This window comes from Gymnoscopelus braueri, assembly GCF_963280865.1.
Source record: "Gymnoscopelus braueri genome assembly, chromosome: 6".
In the NCBI taxonomy this organism is placed as follows: domain Eukaryota; kingdom Metazoa; phylum Chordata; class Actinopteri; order Myctophiformes; family Myctophidae; genus Gymnoscopelus; species Gymnoscopelus braueri.
This window is the reverse complement of record NC_137607.1, coordinates 30,957,680-30,977,261: the sequence shown is the minus strand read 5'-3', so window position 1 is coordinate 30,977,261 and position 19,582 is coordinate 30,957,680. Positions and strand designations below refer to the sequence as shown.

The following is a 19,582-nucleotide window of genomic DNA, read 5'->3' as shown; positions in this document are numbered from 1 at the left end:
AATTTCTGTATCCGGCCCTGTTGCACGTTGGGCCTATTCTTTGCTGATAAGGTCTGTAGGGTTCACATGGTGCCTACAGCAGCCTTGTGCAATCCCAGAGCATATCATCCAGTGGTTGAAAGTAATTAAGTAGCCTACATTTACTCAAGTACAATTTTGAGGTACTTTTACTTTACTGGAGTATTTCCGTTTGTAAATTGTCTACTTTTCTACCCCACTACTTCTCAGAGGCAAATATTGTACTTTTTACTCCACTACAATTATTTGAAAACTTTAGTTACCACTTACTTTGTAGATTTGAATTCTTATTACAAAACATACATTAACCATTATTCCCTATTAAACTTTGGCCATTTGAAAATAGCCGATCTACAAGCTCACGTGTGAGCTTAGATCTACTATTTTCAAAAGATTTTAATATATTTTATACATAATGATACCTTGTGAAACGGGACATTCTGCAAAATGAGTAGCCGAGTAGGCCTACTTTTACTTTTGTACTACAAGTATATTTTGGTACGAATACTTCTGTACTTTTACTCAGTACATTTTGAATTCCGGTCTTTTTCCGAGCATTTCTACATTGAAGTATTGATACTTTTACTTAAGTAAAACATACTTTTTCCACCACTGGTATCATCCTACTCTTTCTCTGTGTAACAGCTGTATACTGTAGCTAGGCCAAGTAGGCCTAGCCTAATTAGTAATTACATGGTAAAGGTCACTGAAAAATCATCAAGAATGGGTTAAGATTAACAAGTGATGCTACAGCCTAATAGACCAATTAAGGAGCATTTGAGTAGCCTAATAAAAGTAATTCTGTGACTCAATAACTTCCCGTTCCATATTCGAAAATATGACATTTGAAGGCTATTAAAAATTCAAGAGGGTTTGTTTTTTGTCACAAGAGTAGGCTACAAGCAGGGAAATGTATGTGTGGCATGTTATTCCGCAAGACTGTGTTAATAACCTCAATACAATATAACGACAATATAATAACAATGATAATACTTTTATTTTCAACAGATGAAAATAAAATAAAAAGTAAGAATAAAGATAGAAACCAAAGTCTACAATAGGCTACAACAGACAAGACAAAGGTTAAAAACACTTTTCTCAGCAATGGGAATTGTGCATAATATTGATAGCATATCCACTTGTAATTCTCACAGTTAAAATAATCATATTTGAACTGGGACCCCCCACCCTAAAGCACTTGGAATGTAGGAGTTGAGGCATTCAATTTGTTGATAGTTTGACTAGGTTCCTCAGATAAATATTGTGAAAAAATGTTTTCCTCTTTCTTATATTATTTAACAATTTGGCCAATGTTTGACCAGTTTTTATAGTATAGTTTGTTGGAGCTATTAAAAAGGCTTAAATTGTCACTTCACTGTCACCCGGGACCCCTCCAAAAATCATATGGGGACCCCCCCGGGGTTCCTGACCCACAGGTTGAGAACCACTGGTCTAGCCCCCAATAATAATCTGTTGGTATTTTCCTACGGCCCACCCCGGCGGGGAGGGGAGAGGAGGCGGACCCTCTCAATGTCTTTGACAATACACAGACAGGACGCTCTCTTTCTCTCTCTCACACACATGCACGCACGGCACGCACGCACGCACGCACGCACGCACGCACGCACGCACGCACGCACGCACGCACGCACGCACGCACGCACGCACGCACGCACGCACGCACGCACGCACGCACGCAGGCACACACCCACACGCGCACACACACACACACACACACACACACACACACACACACACACACACACACACACACACACACACACACACACACACACACACACACACACACACACACACACACACACACACGCACACACACACGCAAGCCACAACCCTGACGTTGCCATGGAAACGGCCAGTGCTGGAGTAGGAGGGGTTACTTTCATAAGACTTGTAATTGGTCACGTCTGTCTGTCACTCTCGGATAATCCTTTTTGCGATTGGTTGTTAGCAGCGTCGCTCACGTAGACTGCGATCTGATTGGGTGGCTTTGACTACAGCAGCCCGCCTCCTAGAATATGTTCACAGAGAGTGCACCATAGAGGTATAATATAATTATATATTATGTATCTCTATAGTCATAATGATCAACACGGATCTGTCCTCTTTCCCATATTCCATCCTCATTGCCTAAGGTTGACTTGCAAAGTTTACAGGATTGGTCCGTTTTGAACAAAATGCCTCAAATCATGAATGCAGTGTCCGATTGCCGTGAAAGGCCTAAAAAGAAATGGCACCCTTTTCACATTGGCATATTATAGCGCCACCAGGAAGCCACAGTAACCTACCTGACCTGGCGGAGACTTGTGCTCTGAGTTTTAAATGTAGTAATGTTATAAAAGAAAAAAAGTACACGTTTTGGTCTCCAGGTTATGCAACTCAAGCCAGAGCACAATGAGTGGCTAATCCTAAGAAAGTGCAATCAAAGGGGAAGTGCAATCTCATTCAACAGTTTGTTTGTGTGTGTGTGTGTGTGTGTGTGTGTGTGTGTGTGTGTGTGTGTGTGTGTGTGTGTGTGTGTGTGTGTGTGTGTGTGTGTGTGTGTGTGTGTGTGTGTGTGTGTGTGTGTGTGTGTGTGTGTGTGTGCGTGCGCGTGCGTGCGTGTGGTTAGTATTTATACAGTAGATGGAAGGAAGTTGAGCCAGGGGCTGACAAAAGACAGCAGATTTTATAAATTCATAACAGATATATATATATTTTTTTTTAAATGTTGTGTGTTGTCTTGAGTGGTGGAAAGTAACTAAGTATATTTACTCAAGTACTGTACTTAAGTTTTGGGGTACTTTTACTTTACTGGTGTATTTCCAATTTTCAATACTTTTACTTGTATTCCGGCAAGACTTAAACAATTCAATTCATACGTGTGAAAAAGACCCACAGACAGAAAGACCCACAGACAGTGGTGGAAAGTAACTAAGCACATTTACTCAAGTAGGCCTACTGTACTTAAGTACACATTTGAGGTATTTTTACTTTAGTGGAGTATTTCCAATTTTCAATACATTTACTTCTACTCCACTACATCTCAGAGGCAAATATTGCACTTTTTACTTGAAAACTTTAGTTTTTATGTTTTATGTTTTGTAATAATAATCTAAATCTGTAAAGTAACTAGTAACTAAAGCTTTCAAGTAATTGTAGTGGAGTAAAAAGTGCAATTAAATATTTGCCAGTACTTTTCCCACCACTGCGTAGGCATTTCACTGCTGTGGACAGCTAACAAAGATTTAGTCTCGGGTATAGGGGAGGGGTTACCAGAGACAAGAAGCTCCACTTTTTCCAGAAAGGGAGTGTGTGTGTTTAGAGTTTGGTACGGACCAGCGAGAGTGTGAAGAGAGAGAGAGACAGATGTGTGTGAGCCAGAGGTCGAGGAAGACAGACGATCAGCAGCAGCAAGAGCTTCTTCACCTCCACCTCAACCTCCATCAACCCCAACCAGAAGGTCTCTGGTATGGTCTCCGGCATCAGCAAGTGAGTGTTTCCTCCCCCTAAGGAGTGAGTGTGTGTGTGTGTGCGTGCGTGCGTGCGTGCGTGCGTGCGTGCGTGCGTGCGTGCGTGCGTGCGTGCGCATGTATAATAATAATAATAATAAGGGTAATAATAATAATAATAATAATAATAATACATCAAACTTATATAGCGCTTTTCTAGTACCCAAAGTCGCTTTACTAAACAGCTTAAAAGCTATTTCATTAGGAGCCCAGAAAAAAGAAAAACATTAAAAGGCTAAAAACAATAAGCTAAGACTAAGAAGAAGAAAGTGACATTTGGTTTGGGTTAGGCAGGGAAAGCAAGTCTGAAAAGGTGGGTTTTGAACACGGCAAGAGTGGGGGCGGCTTTGATATGAGGTGGGAGTGCATATATATATACATATATATATATATATATATATATATATATAGATGGTAAATCTACAGTAAAAAAAATATATATAGTAAAAAGATGTATTCAAATTACATTAGAATAATGTTTTTATTAATATTAATGTTTTTAATCTAATAAAAACATTAGATTCATGTTTTGGGAGACACAGCACACAAACAGCTCCCATAAACAATAGCATACAGTATGTCATGTCTTAAATAAACCTAGTAAATGTTCTTATGACCCATTTCAAACACTTGACATTCACCACCAGTATGCCAGGATGAAGGTGTGCTCTGTAACATCATATAATCTGAAAACATGGTTATGCTGTTAAAATAAATATATAGTTCAGGGTACAAAAAGAGCCATTGCCATTTTAATGATACTGCCAATACAATATTGGTTGTAATCATGATTTCTATGGTCGTAATTCATGATAAGCAAACAAATAGCAAATCACATCCATGCAGGGCCTTTGGAAAATATTGGATTTTGTGGTATTGTAGCTGGTATTTAAATGGCTTTAAATACAATATGGAACTGCTGACATGTGCCTTGAAAAATGCAACATGGTGCATAATGTATTAGCCTGGAATCCAGACTGATTGCTACGTTCGGCGTTCTTTTTTTAAGTGAGTAAAAAACTAATCTAGCCAGGCTAATAATGTATGCCATCACTGTTCTTTTGACCAAACATTAAATTCATATCTATGCAGTGATGTGGGGCTTCAAAGGGATGAATAAAGAGACACATTTAGTTTTTATAGGAGTGAAGGGAGGAAACAGTTTATTTTCCTTTGACACCCTTGTACTTTTAGTCTCTTGGCACTTGAAAAATGGCTCCCGCAATTTTTAAATGCTTCTGCCTAACAGTCTATATTTCCGAAGCTCTGGAAATGAGTAGTAAATTAAGCAGATTTTTCAAATACCCTTCTGATCTGAAGAGCAGATGACAGCTTCCTGTTCTCAACTTTTATGAGGCGGAATTACAGACTCTATAGCATTCGAAGATTGTGAAAGAGACTGTCTGGCTTGAGAGACTAATGCACTTTTGAAATCACATAATGGGGTTGATATCATACACCACTGTGTTTTAATGCATAGGTTTAGATCCACTTAAGACCTGAAAAGCTTTACACATCCTGGTCAAGTAGGGTCATCGGCAGGTGGTTGACCATCGGCCTCTCTATCTTTGAAGAAGCTCCTCTGCCCTTCGATGGCCTCTTGTAGAATGGCTAGGTTCACACCGGCAACGCAGTTCAGAACACGAGCATGGGCCATCACACCACCCCCTGTTGCCAAATAAAGGGAAACAAATTAACCGATGAAGACCTGAGGCCGATTCTACAAATGTCTTCTAAATCCTAACCCTTTTCTGAAATACATGTCGCTATATCAGTGGTTCTCAAACATTTTCATGTCAAGGCGGACCCCCAAAATTATATGTATTTGGCCGCCGACCCCCCATCACAAAATATTTTGTTCCAGGGACCCTGCAGAAGCAAAGATTTGAGTTGAAGATGTTCGCTTTCAAAAATATATACATAAAAAAATACAAAAACATTATTTTATATTTTGGCTTTGTGACTATGAGCTTGTAGATTTATATATATTTTTTTAAATCGTGAAAATTTGTGCTAATCTTTGAATATATATTTTTTGTGTGTGTGTACACAAACATTTTTTAACTCAAATCTTTGCTGTTGGGGGTCCCTGGAAAAAATATTTTGAGACGGGGGTCCGCGGCCAAATGGGTTAATAAAGTTGAAGAGTGCACATCCATAAAAAGGTGCAACCAACAGTGTCATAGCTTGCAATAATTGTTCAGTGTTTAATGTTTGGTTGTCATGTAAGTGAAGTAAATAAAGTATATCTGATTCTGGTAGGTGTCCTAGTTATAAACACGTCAGACTACCTCCATCATTGGTTCTCAAAGTGGGGTCCGGGAGGCGGGGACACTCAGGGGTCCTCGGAAGGGTACCAGGGGTCTCCAGCAAAAGTAGTTTATGTCACAATCATTTTAACCACTTTAACCATATTTTATACTTTGGTTATACAAAAATAGCAGATATACAACAGAAATACAGATATACAGTACATCACTTCATGCCACACTATGAGCTTGTAGATCTGCTATTTTTGAAAAATCGTTAACATTTGTGCAAATCTTTGAATATATATATTTTTAAAGCGGAATTTTTTTTACTTAAATCTTTGCTTCTGGAAGTCCTTGGCACAAAACATTTTCAGATGGGGATCCGCGGCCATATATATATCAATTTGGGGGTCCTTGGCACAAAAACTTTTGAGAACCACTGATTTACATGGTAACATCACAAGCAGTGTTGGGCAAGTTACTTTTAAAAAGTAAATAGTTATAGTTACTCCAAAAACGTAACTAGTTACTTTACTAGTTATCAAATTATGAAAGTACTTTACTTTACTTTTTAGAAAAATATATAAGATAAAATAAATATATATATATTATTTCCAAATGATTTTGATAGGCTATTCATAACAACGTTTATTTGTTTCTTCTTTAGAACTATTTTCTTTCACATCAGGATGTAATGATCATTAGACGCAATAACCCACCAATCTCCCACACTCCCTCCCCAGTCAGAGTTATCAGTTTGAATGAAGTTGATGTAATTTGCATATGGATGTGAATGGAATTAATTTAAGTGACTAAAGCTTTTTTAAATTTTAAAAGAAAAAACCTCTCACACACTTAAGCCAGTGTGCCAGTAATCACCTCCCCTGTGCCAATGTTTACACGCATGCACGCACGCACGCACGCACGCACGCACGCACGCACGCACGCACGCACGCACGCACGCACGCACGCACGCACGCACGCACGCACGCACGCACGCACGCACGCACGCACGCACGCACGCACGCACATGACACAAGTCATTTGAAGTCAGCAGTGGCAATGATGTCCTCTGTGTTAAATGCAGATACTTTTGTTTTCTTGGCATAGAGTTTGAGGCAGATCTACCTGCACTCCATTTCTACTGCCAGTAGTAGTTCCCTTACATTCTCTGCTGTGTCCTTGACTCGGGCAATGTCATCTGCATAGTCGATGTCAGTAATCTTGATGGGAGTTACTAGCTTATCAATCAATCAATCAATCAATCAATCAATCAATCAATCAATCAATCAATCAATCAATCAATCAATCAATCAATCAATCAATCAATCAATCAATCACACTTTATTTATAGAGCACATTTTCACGCAACAGTAGTAGTAGTAGTTGACCAAGGTGCTGCACAGGTAAAAGCAAAGCAATTACATCAAATTAAAGAACAAAAACACATAACATGTATAAAACACATAACATGTATGCATATAGGAGACACAGATACAGAGCGAGATTGTACATTTACACCTATGTACACAGAAGGTAGGAAACGTTAGATATGAGTTAAAATTGGATAGGAGTGGATGTTGTTAAACGCCAGAGAGAAAAGGTGAGTTTTTAGTAAGCACTTAAAAATCTCGATGGACTTGGCAGATCTGATGTGGAGGGAGATTGTTCCACAGCTCTGGGGCCGCCACATAGTCTTCCTCGGGACCAGCGTGAACCCCAGTGCCTCAAAAGATTATTATTTTCTCATGAGGAAATAACAGGAGTCACATATGAGTGACACATTGTTGTTGCGAGACATCGCTGACAAAGCTGAACTCAGATCACATTAATTATATTCCAGTTCTTAATGTACTTTGGTGATAAAGAAAATCTATTTGGTACAAATTCTCAGATCCAGGGCCATCAACTGTGACCTTTTTGTCAAGATACAATAATATTCAGCTTCAAAGATTAGGACATGGAGATAACTTTAAACTGAGGCCATCTGTTCTAAAATAAAATAAATAAAATAATTCAATTCATAGAGTAACTGTCAAGGGTGTTTTGATTACCGTGATTACACATATTTTTTCACCAGATTATAAGTAACATCTGGTGGTATGACACAATACCTTACATGCTCATTATGCATGCATACAGTTGACATAGAAAACAGAACATTGTCTCTGTTTAGTGTATGTGACCTGAGTGTGTATGATAAGCTCTGGTACTGTGTGTTATTGTGAACAGATTTCTGTCATTCAAACTCTCTCCCTGTAATCTGCAAAGTCCTTAAGCCAGTTATGGTTTCATCATCAGCCAATAATCAAATTGTATGACTTGAAATGTAGTAAAAAAAATCACACCCAGAAGTGAGTGGTGCCTAATATTAGCCTAAGACTGCGCTAAAATAACTTTATGATGGCAGAAACATATTTTAAGTATTTTTACTCAATGTATTAACTTTTAAATTTGTACTCACTGAAGTAACTTTTAAGTACTTAAGTACTTTTACTCAAATTAAGTATTTTTTACTCAATTTAGTAACTTTCAAGGGGTTTTACCTAAATGAGTTACTTTTTACAGACTTTGATGACTTTTAAGTATTTTTACTCATTATAACATATTTTATTTGTACTCATTTCAGGTACTTTAAAGTATTTATACTCATTTAAAGTATTTTTACTCAATGTATTGACTTTATTTTAAGTACTTTTACTCCAAAGTGTGCGTGCACGTGTCCGTGTGTCCGTGTCCGTGTGTCCGTGTGTGTGTGTGTGTGTGTGTGTGTGTGTGTGTGTGTGTGTGTGTGTGTGTGTGTGTGTGTGTGTTGCGCTTGCGCGCACATGAAGCCAGCCTGTGTGTGTGTGTGTGTGTGTGTGTGTGTGTGTGTGCATGTCTTTAAGTGGCGCATGAGTTGCACTCCTGTCTTTGTTTACTTAGTGTAACTGGTTGCATCTTTGTGTTGCTATCAGCTGCAGCTGCTGAGGTCGTGCTCAAACATACGGACGGACACCCGGATGGACAGACATACACACGGTCAAATGTAGAAGTGGTTGGCACCACTCAAAAATTTATTTTTGCACACCTACTGGGACAGGTGCATAGGAGCAGGCAGCCAGTGCATGAGACAGGACAGAATGGTGATCGCGCACACTGTCTTCACTTACAGCAAAAAAGTATGTTATTGCGAGTACAATGATTCCAACTGACATTCATCAGGTATTTCTGATTAAGGGGTTAAAACTTGGTTGATGTGTGTGTGACTTGTTGTTGAGTACCCTACCCATCCAACATAAATCGGCATCCATGCCTGCAGAGATGGTGGTTGCAGAGAGGCAGAGTTTGTTTGCAAGGGGGGCAGTGGAGAGTAGAGTGGCCGGATGAGAACCGCAAGGTTCCAAGTTCGATCCCGGGCTCCCCCAAAGTTAGTGTCGAAGTGTCCTTGAGCAAGACGCTGAACCCCTAATTGCTCCCGATGAGCAGGTTGGTGCCTTGCTTGGTTTCCTCTGCCATGAGTGTATGGGTGAACGTAATGCACAATCTATGTAAATCGCTTAGGATAAAAGTGCAAATAAATGTACCATTTACCAAGGCATGTGGTTCTTTGTGACCACATCCTCTGCTCTCAGGAGAGCATAGGAAAAGATGTTATCTGCATTTTAATGTTCCCACACGCACAACCGTTAACTTCATGTTGTCAAAACAAGATGACACCGACATGCGTCAAAAAAGTAAAAAAGCAAAAAAGTATGTTATTGCAAGTACAATGATTCCAACTGACATTCATCAGGTATTTCTGATTAAGGGGTTAAAACTTGGTTGATGTGTGTGTGACTTGTTGTTGAGTACCCTACACACCCAACATAAATCGGCATCCATGCCTGCAGAGATGGTGGTTGCACAGAGGCAGGATTTGTTTGCAAGGGGGGCAGTGGCTCAGGGGTAGAGAGTGGCTGGTAGAGCGGCTGGATGGAAACAGCAAGGTTCCCAGTTCAGTCCCGGGCTACCCCAGAGTGTCGAAGTGTCCTTGAGCAAGACCCTGAACCCCTAATTGCTCCCGATGAGCAGGTTAGTGCCTTGTATGAGTGTGTGTGAATGGGTAAATGTAATGCACAATCTATGTAAAGCGCTTTGTATAAAAGTGTTATATAAATAGACCATTTGCCAAGGCATGTGGTTCTTTGTGACCACATCCTTTGCTCTCATGAGAGCAGAGGATGTGGTCACAAATAAGAAGCTGTTATCTGCATTTTCATATGTACCCACACGCCCAACCCATATGTACCCACACGCCCAACCGTTAACTTCATCTGGTCAAAACAAGATGACGCCAACATGCACAGCGGCGAACTTCACCCTGTCAAAACAAGATGGCACAGAGACAAGTCGACTTGGTCTCCATACGCACAACCTTTGATTTCCTATACTAACACATCTGGTCAAAATTCATGTCAGATCCTGTGTCTAGGTGAGACATGACCTTTGACACAATCTAAATGTCTCAATAGAAGAGCAGGGAGACTAAATATAACCGCCCCAATTATATAAGTTATATTGTACTAATTCATACCCGTGGGGGGATATGCGCACATGATCTGGCAACCCAGGACGCAGTTCGTCCCATAGCTCGCGGGGCAGCCGTAACCATGGCGACATTCTTTTACACAAAAACGCTAATAAACAGCTGAGATTTGGTGAAATCGAAAAACGGGCTTTGCTGTTCCGTGCACATGGTAATGGTCAATGGCTGTGTGCAAATTCAGATCAATTGCTCCAGCCACTGAAGAGAACTGGGCAGAACACATTTTGGCCTCACCAACTCACCACCACCGGTGGTAGAGACGGAGGGGTCTTTGGCCACTAGTTTTATAGCTCCAGTAACGCAGCAGCAACGCACCCATTTAAATCAGAGTGACTATAACAGCGTTACTGAGTGGGAAAAGGTAACTATAGTTACGTTATTAGTCACCGTAGTAGTAGTTGCATTAGTAGTTGCATTACGTAACGTGGGAGTTAAGTAAGTAGTGTTGGGACGTAACGCGTTAGTCCCAACACTACTTACGTAACACTGATCACCCAACACAATGTACTGGGCACCAATTGTGCACAGCACTGTCTATGACGACATTAGAGACTATGGATGATGATGGTGCTGCTGTTGTTCCACAAATGGGGCCCACTTTCGGAAATCTTGTCCCCCCACCCAAGAATCCTGTCATCAGCCCTGCATAAGGTTAAAAATGAACCAGTGGGGCATTATTTCATATGGAAGCGAATACATGCCATAAGTCAAATTAAATGGCAAATTAAAAAATGCAATTGAAATTAGACAAATGCTTTTTAATCTTTAGGAAATTTTGAGACAAAAAAAAATGTAAAATGCAATAGCATTTGCATTTAATCTACAGGTGTGCTGTGACAGAATTAAAACGATAAATAAAAGATCATTTGATTTTTATTTATTTTTTAAATCCCCGCTAAATAGTGGACAATATAAAAATGAAAATGCAATTTTGAAAATGAAAATGAAATAAGAGAAATGCTTTTTAATATTCAGATAATTAACAAATTTGTTTTAGATAAAAATGTATATATAATGCAATAGCATTTACATTTAAAGGAGAATTTTTTCTTACCTTTTCTATGATGTTATGATATCTTAGGATGAATGGTACAGTAGAACATTTTCATAACTCCATCCCGGGTCCGCCACAGCTTAAAACGTGCACGGATAGGCCTTGCGTTAGATCGCATATTTTAATAGCTTTTTATTTAAAACATTTTGGTGAGATCTGACGTTCATAGTGACAGAACACTGTCAAAAAAAAAAGAAAATAAAAAGAAACAGAAGTCTCGCTAGACGACGAGACTTCTGTTTTTTTTTGTTTTTGGGGGGGGTTTCATAGTGTTCTGTCACTATGAACGTCAGATCTCACAACAAAAAAAAAGAAAAAAAGCTATTAAAATATGGGGTCTAGCGCAAGGCCTATCCGCGCACGTTTTAAGCTGTGGCGGACCCTGTAAGGAGTTAGGACATTTTTCTATTGTACCATTCATCCTAAGATATCATAACATCATAGAAAATGGAAGACAACCTTAGTCCAAAATTCTCCTTTAATCTTCAGGTGTGCTCATTGACAGAATTAAATGAATACATAAAAGCTCATCTGATTTAACATTTTCAAAAAATGCCCTGCTAAATAATGGACAATATTAAAATTAAAGTAAAAATAAGGCTAATGCTTTTAAAACACAAATGAATGAATAATTCAATCGCATTTACATTTCATCTCCAGGTGTGCTCATTCTATGACCAAATGAAAAAGCAAAAGAAAATTACATTTAATTTACATTTTCAAAATAACCTTTTCATTTTACTATTGTCCATTATTTAGCAGGGATTTTTTTGATAATGTTAAATCAAATGACCTTTTATATATTAATTTAATTCTGTCATAGAATGATCATACCTGAAGATTAAATGTAAACGCCATTGGACTATACATTCATTTTTGTCTCAAAACATTTGTCAATTATCTGAAGATTAAAATGCATTTCTCTTATTTCATTTTCATTTTCAAAATTGCATTTTCATTTTAATATTGTCCACTATTTAGCAGGGATTTTTTTGAAAATTACAAATCAAATGATCTTTTATTTATCGATTTAATTCTGTCATAGAATGGGCACACGTGTAGATTAAATGCAAATGCTATTGCATTTTACATTTATTTTTGTCTCAAACAATATGTTAATTTCCTTAAGATTGAAAAGCATTTCTCTTATTTCAATTGCATTTTTTATTTTGCCATTTAATTTGAATTATGGCATGCATTCGCTTCCATAATTTTGGCCTCAACACCTGGCTGTTCCATAGCCGTAAGTCATATTTTGGTGATCAGCAATCAAGACTAGTTCAAATCAAACACTGTTTCCCTTTCAGAGAGTGATTGTTTAAGCAGGCGTGTAGAGACTCGTAAATGTCACACATTTTTCTCGGTTCACTTGAACAAGACATGACAGAAATAGGCAACCTTTCTGCTTCAACCTGGCACACAGTGGCTGCGGGTACATGGACAGTTTCATTCGGAATGAATACACTTCTATTCGGAATGAATGAATGGATGAATTCATTCAGAATAGAAATGCTCATGTAAACACCTCAATTGGAATAGAATATTCCATTCCAGTCTGACCCGAATGAATTTTCATTCGGGTTAGGAGGGGTGGTATAGACCGTTTGAATCGGGATATACCAATCGGAATTGACCATGTAAACACTTTATTCTGAACGCTCCTCTCTGTTTGGATTACATGCATTCCTTTGCGCATGTCCGTGCTTATAGTGCTGTCAGAATTGTCCAAAAATGACCTATCAAATCTCTAATTCGGCCACGGTCGCTCCTGCGGGATAAAATGAATGATTCTATTCTATAGCGTCATTTAATAAGCCATGGTTAAGCCCAGACTTGTCCAGGAGAAAGGACGCTCCAAGGATTGCTGGCCTAGGCTAGTAAGGCTACACTTATATGGATCTTTTTCTAAACAGGTATTTTAGTCCACAGTTTTTAAAAAGAATCCCTGGCCAGATTTGTTTTTTTTAATCCCTGTCCACACGTAAACGCAGAAACGCATTGATCAGCTGCAAGTTTCAATTTTAAATCAGATTTTACATTTATTTTATATATGAGGGGCCAAATAGTATACATTTTAATCACATGTTAAGGCCCAATACTGCAATAGCTGCATTGTTTTAATAGCATACGTGAACAAAAATAAATGAAAACTACATTATTAGGGCGCAGCTGCAGCGAAAACAGATTAGTTTTACTTAATCAATTCATTACATGGGCAGCCGGAACGGTCGTCCCAAAACACTACGCCCCACGCACCTTTTGAGCGGGCCATCCACGGCCGCTCCATGGTCGCTGGATTTTGACCCGGGGCGATTGTGTTTTAGGGCGACAGACTCCGCATTCTCCGTGTGCGCACCGCGCGCTACTCGGCGCAGAAAGAGGGTTTTCGTCACAGTGAATGAGTTACAGCATGTTTCAAAGCTTTTTCATAATAATACAAGAAAAACGTGACACTCGGCATAATGAGTAGCTTTTACTTTCTACTTAAGTATATTTTGATGCCAATACTTTTGTACGTTTGCCTATAAATGAGCGTGCCTTGTTTCATAGACTGTAGTGTTGCTCTCTCCCTCTCTCTCTCCATTTATTATTATAATGACCATGAGCGGTCCGGTGTTTATGTATTATTATTTATTATTATGATGACCATGTGCGAATGCGCGATGACGTCATCGTACCTACATGAGAAATGTGACAAATAGTATAGGCTAGCCTACGTTTTACCGTGTCTGGTACCAATACAAAAAAATAAACTGGTCTGTAGATCTGCTACTTTTGCATTAAAACGGCGATAACAAAGGAACACAGGCTTGTACCGCATACAACGCTGCCTGGCCAGGAGTCGGTGCGTTGCTTACCGGCCTGTCTACGACCGACAGACCTCCGCTGCGGAGGCACAAGGGGGCTATTCATTGCCTCCTCCCATGCCCACCAGGGGAAGCTCTGCTCGTAGGCGGGAACCACTTTGCGCATGTCAAAAGTTATATTCCGAATGAATGCTTTGGTCATGTAAACGAGGAATACTTTTATTCAGGTCCCATGTAAACAGGTGAGTGGATCAGATTCCTCTATTCGGAATGAGTTCATTCGGAATGAATTCATTCTGAATGAATACATGATGGTCCATGTACCCGCAGCCAATGAGAGTTGACAGAAAGAAGTGTTTAATTGAGGCTAAGCTCCCCTTGAACTGTCATTTAAACACAGCAAGTATGAGGATTTCCTTCGCTTTCATAGGTGCACATGCTCAAATGCAAACAGTGTCAGGGAAATATGCCACTATCACATGTCACATGTGACATGTGATTTCCTTTGAATGTGCTGAGCGTGAGATATTAATCAAAGGTGTGTCCAGTTGTATGGGTATAAACTCATATTCATAAGGAAATACTGGTGCATTTTGATGACAGAATACAATGTGTGCTCTGCTCCCAAATATACTGCGTAAAACTGTGTTCCTAAATAGATAGAATTTTGAGTAAACATAAAGGTCACTTCATACAAATGCTCACAGGCACTTTGTGACAAACACATTTGACTTGACTACAAGAATATGCTGTGTACTGTACATTGGATGAAAAGGTTGTAGTGTGTATATGGATGTTTGGTTCAATGTAGTGCTTTTCTGCTCTCAGCTGATTGATCTGTGTCTAAATTGATTTCTTTGTCAAACTTAGTTAAAGCGTATGATGAGACACCTACAATACAGGCAATGTGTGTGGGTCTCAGAGTGATAAATGAGGACACAGGCATGTCTCCTTACCGGCCCTCTCAGAGGGCTTTGCAAAGATCCCTTACAGTATTGAAGTGGAAAAGTAGAAGTAGAAAATGATCACTGACTTTGTGTGTCTCATGCTGCACAAGCAACGACACAACATGCTACAAGTAATTTTCAATGGAAACCAGCCGTTAGCCAGTTTGTGCTGTTTAACCCTAACCTTTTCATTTACAGTGTGGCTTGAGCAACACTTCAGTGACAATTCAGTCACTGTTAGTGTGATTGCAGCTTTAAAGACGCGGAGGAAGATACAAATTCTCCATTACATAGTGTACAGTATGATTTGTAAAGCCTCTTTTAACGTGTGTGTGTGTGTGTGTGTGTGTGTGTGTGTGTGTGTGTGTGTGTGTGTGTGTGTGTGTGTGTGTGTGTGTGTGTGTGTGTGTGTGTGTGTGTGTGTGTGTGTGTGTGTGTGTGTGTGTGTGTGTGTGTGTGTGTGTGTGTGCTCGCACACGCGCAGATCGGTGCCATACTGATTGGCATCTGTGGATGAGGAAGCATGAAGCATGAGACTCAGCACACTGTGGCTGACCTGAATGATTGTAGAGCTTTAAAGGCCGATACATACTACACTTTTAGTGCCGAAATAAAATCGGTTTGGGATGTGTCCCCGACCCGATTTTATTTTGTGAACAAAAAGTGAACATATTTGCAAGTTGCCTGATAAAAGAGATTTATTTTCAGTACAATGTTTATTTTTATGTTTATGTTATGTCCAATGCTGTGCATGGTTCATTGATGTTGTTTCAGGGTTAGGGTTGTTTCACACTTTTCAAAAGCGGTTGTCAACCTTGGGAGGGGCTTTTGATTTCGATCCATGGGTGAAAAATTGGAAACTATAGTAAATAAAGCTTTAAAGATGAAAGATGAGTTTGTGAAGGTTTAGCAGCTCACACTGTGGCTGTGGGTTTTGAAAGCATTAGGGTCACTTGGTATTTCCATGAAACTGAAAAGTGAATTCAGGTGAAAGTATTACAAGTGTAAATGTGAATTCATTTTTGTTTTGCATGTGTACAAATATGATATAACATACCTGATACGTTTTATCTCCTTTCAACAGTGGAACAGGAGCAGATTCAGAAGAGAACCTTCACTAACTGGGTGAACGCTCAGCTGTCCAAGGTGAGCGCATAATCAGTACAGGGTGACACAGTTTACAATTTAAACATTCATTTCTCTTTATCTAAAGCAGGGATTCCCAAACTGTATACCCATACCATACCCATCTGCCAAAAACCTCGGTGTAACCCTTGATAGTGCATTCAAATTTACTCAACATATCAGCTCTGTGGTTAAAACTAGCTTTTTTCAGTTAAGGTTTCTGGCCAAGATTAAGCCTTATCTCCCTCGCCACCAACTGGAGATGGCTATCCATGCCTTCATCTCATCTAGACTAGACTACTGCAACTCTCTATATACCGGCATAGACCATACATCACTCAGACGCCTTCAACTTGTACAAAATGCTGCTGCCCGCCTCCTCACAGGTACAAGAAGACGCAAGCACATTACCCCTGTCCTTGCCTCTCTACACTGGCTCCCCGTAAATTTTAGAATTGATAAGTATATTATAAGTATTTAGCCTATTTGTAATTACTTTTTATACATATTCTCATCCCCTCTTTTACGTTGTCTTTTAAAGTGTCTTCCTTTGTTGCTCTGAAATGTTTTGTGAACTTGCTCTGTCGTTTTGCATTGATGTTTTTGAAGTGCCTGTACAGCACTTTGGTTCGCCTGTTTGTAAACGTGCTATATAAATAAAGCTTGATTTGATTTGATTTGATTTGATATATACATACATACATACATACATACATACATACATACATACATACATACATACATACATACATACATACATACATACATACATACATACATACATACATACATACATACATACATACATACATACACATATACATACACATATACATACATACATACATACATACATACATACATACATACATACATACATACATACATACATACATACATACATACATACATACATACATACATACATACATACATACATACATACATACATACATACATACATACATACATACATACATACATACACAGAATAATGTCTGACACTTTCCTTGGTGTGGCTCGTACAGTAGAGTGCCGTGCTCGAAGCAGTGGAGCATCCCAAAGAAATTCCACCGTGGCCCGAGCATATTTGGCCACCACCTGCATCCATTCAGTGTTTGCCAGTGGATTGCCATGTATTCAGTGATGGGATAGGCTTATGCTTGTCATGAATCATACCAAAATGTTTGTCATGATTTGAATAAAGCCTACCGTATGCATTTAACAAGTAGGTAATTTCATTGAGGACATTTATCGGACATCTGATAAAAATAAGTCATAGATATGTTTAAGCATTAATGACAAGCAGGTGCATAAATGCAACCTAACACTTACAGCATGATATTTTGGATTTAACAGTTTGAACATAATTAGTAATATCCACCTTTTATAGCAGGGTCATCTTGCACAAATACATTAATTACCTACATTACCATTTGCGCATTGAGCGCATGCAGCGTGCGTAATGGTTTCTCAATATTCCGTTGCGTTTGAACACATTTCCTTCAGAATAACAAACATTCAAAGGGTAGCCTACTGTACAGGAATGGGTACTTAGATTAATCATTCATAACGCGGCTCAGCTGAGCCTTTAAGGCAATACATTATAGCTACTCACAGGATATACTGTAATAGATAGACAGGGGATGCAGTCCCTGCGTCTGGTTAGGAAAGCTTTTGGGGAAAGTTGATGAAGCATGTGGGAACCTTGTAGTCTTGTAGACTCCTTGTAGTCTCCTCAGAGATATTCCATTCAAGTGGTAATGTTTTAACGTGTCCACCTTTATGATTAACGTTGTGTTTCATCTGGATGCGACAGTCCAGTGTGGATAGCTTTTGTGAAGTCTTTAGGCATCCGTGTTTGTTTGATGTTTCATCTTCAAATACGTGTGCATTGTTGTTAATTCGTGGTTGGACGACATGCCAACTTTACGCACAAGTGCCCTCTCATTTGAAAGTGTCTCCCGTTTACCTCCCAATGCAGCGCATTTTACACAGGTTATTATTAACAGGAAATAGGTTTAACTTAACCATAAAGTTAGAACTTAACAGCGTGTGTGTGTGTGTGAGAGAGAGAGAGAGAGAGAGAGAGAGAGAGAGAGAGAGAGAGAGAGAGAGAGAGAGAGAGAGATAGAGAGAGAGACAGAGAGAGGACTTCTGACGGCCCTCTCGACGCCCGTGAAAAGACTCTCTGCTGTGTGGAAAGTGAGATTAGGACCAGCCCGGGTCGTTACAGTGCAGCCTGAAAACGTACTATTTTCCTAAACAATTTTGCCCAAATAAGGGAGTTGTGCACCCTTCCTTGTCCCACCACGTCTAGGACAGCCTGGAAAGGCTGGCATGATTTGGCATCATACATTTACCTAAACATTTATGGAGTGATAGTTTTTATTGACAATGTGTAAACATGAATGGAGGTGGCTTTTGTGTGGGATGTGACTACTAGGTACTACCCGATCTCCTGCAGTCTGCCCAGGTCCAGTAATTTCTTAGCTTACAGGTGTACAGGTGACTGGGGTGACTGGGCAGGGGTTGGTGGGATCACTGGGGGATGTGTAGTGTCGTGAACATATAGTGTGGAGGAGCAAGGTTCACAGCAACCAGACAGACAGCGACAGACGGCCAACCCCCGCACCCTACACTACACCAGTGATTCTCACATTTTTTTATGTCAAGGACCCCCACTTTAATAATTATGCATAAGGCCATGGCATGGACCCCCATTTTTTTAAAGTTATGTTTTCGGGGCATTTTTTTAAGACTTGAATTGACAGAGACAGTGGATAGAGAGAAATGTGGAATGAGAGTAGGGGAATGATATTCAGCAAATGGTTTGGCCGACTGGGAATCACACAGGGACTCGCTGATCAGGGCCTTGGAAGGGTCAATTTGGTTCCATTTGTGCACTCTTGGAGTGACAGACCAATGAGGGCCCATTTGGTTCCTATCAATCATTATTAACTGGGGACTCCCTGAAACCCCCTCAGGGGTCCCTGGACGACACTTTGAGAACCAGTGTCCGACCTACACCACTATCACCCACTGCACCCACATCATCACACCACCAGCACCATGGTGCTGAACACTTATGGTTCCTCATGCTTAGTCTGGTTGTTTTTCGTCCTTTTCTTTTTTTTACATGGCTGATGACATCAATACATTGCTGTTTTTTGTCTCCGCCAGGCCGAAAGGCATGGCGAGAGAGTATGTTTTGCACCCCGTCCGTCCGTCCGTCCGTCCGTCCGTCCGTCCGTCCGTCCGTCCGTCCGTCCGTCCGTCCGTCCGTCCGTCCGTCCGTCC

General features: G+C 39.9%; 1 protein-coding gene across 2 annotated transcripts in view; it reads left to right on the top strand.

The window, feature by feature from the left end:
- The first annotated feature begins 3,397 nt into the window (after nucleotides 1-3,397).
- Nucleotides 3,398-19,582, top strand: part of LOC308087690 (interferon-induced very large GTPase 1-like) — a 40,342-nt gene continuing 24,157 nt past the window's right edge. For both annotated transcript variants that reach the window (XM_080431758.1, XM_080431757.1), the window contains exons 1-2: nucleotides 3,398-3,510; nucleotides 16,242-16,303. In XM_080431758.1, coding sequence (XP_080287884.1) covers nucleotide 3,510; nucleotides 16,242-16,303 — 63 coding nt within the window. In that variant the 5' untranslated portion in view covers nucleotides 3,398-3,509. The remainder of the gene's footprint in view (nucleotides 3,511-16,241; nucleotides 16,304-19,582) is intronic.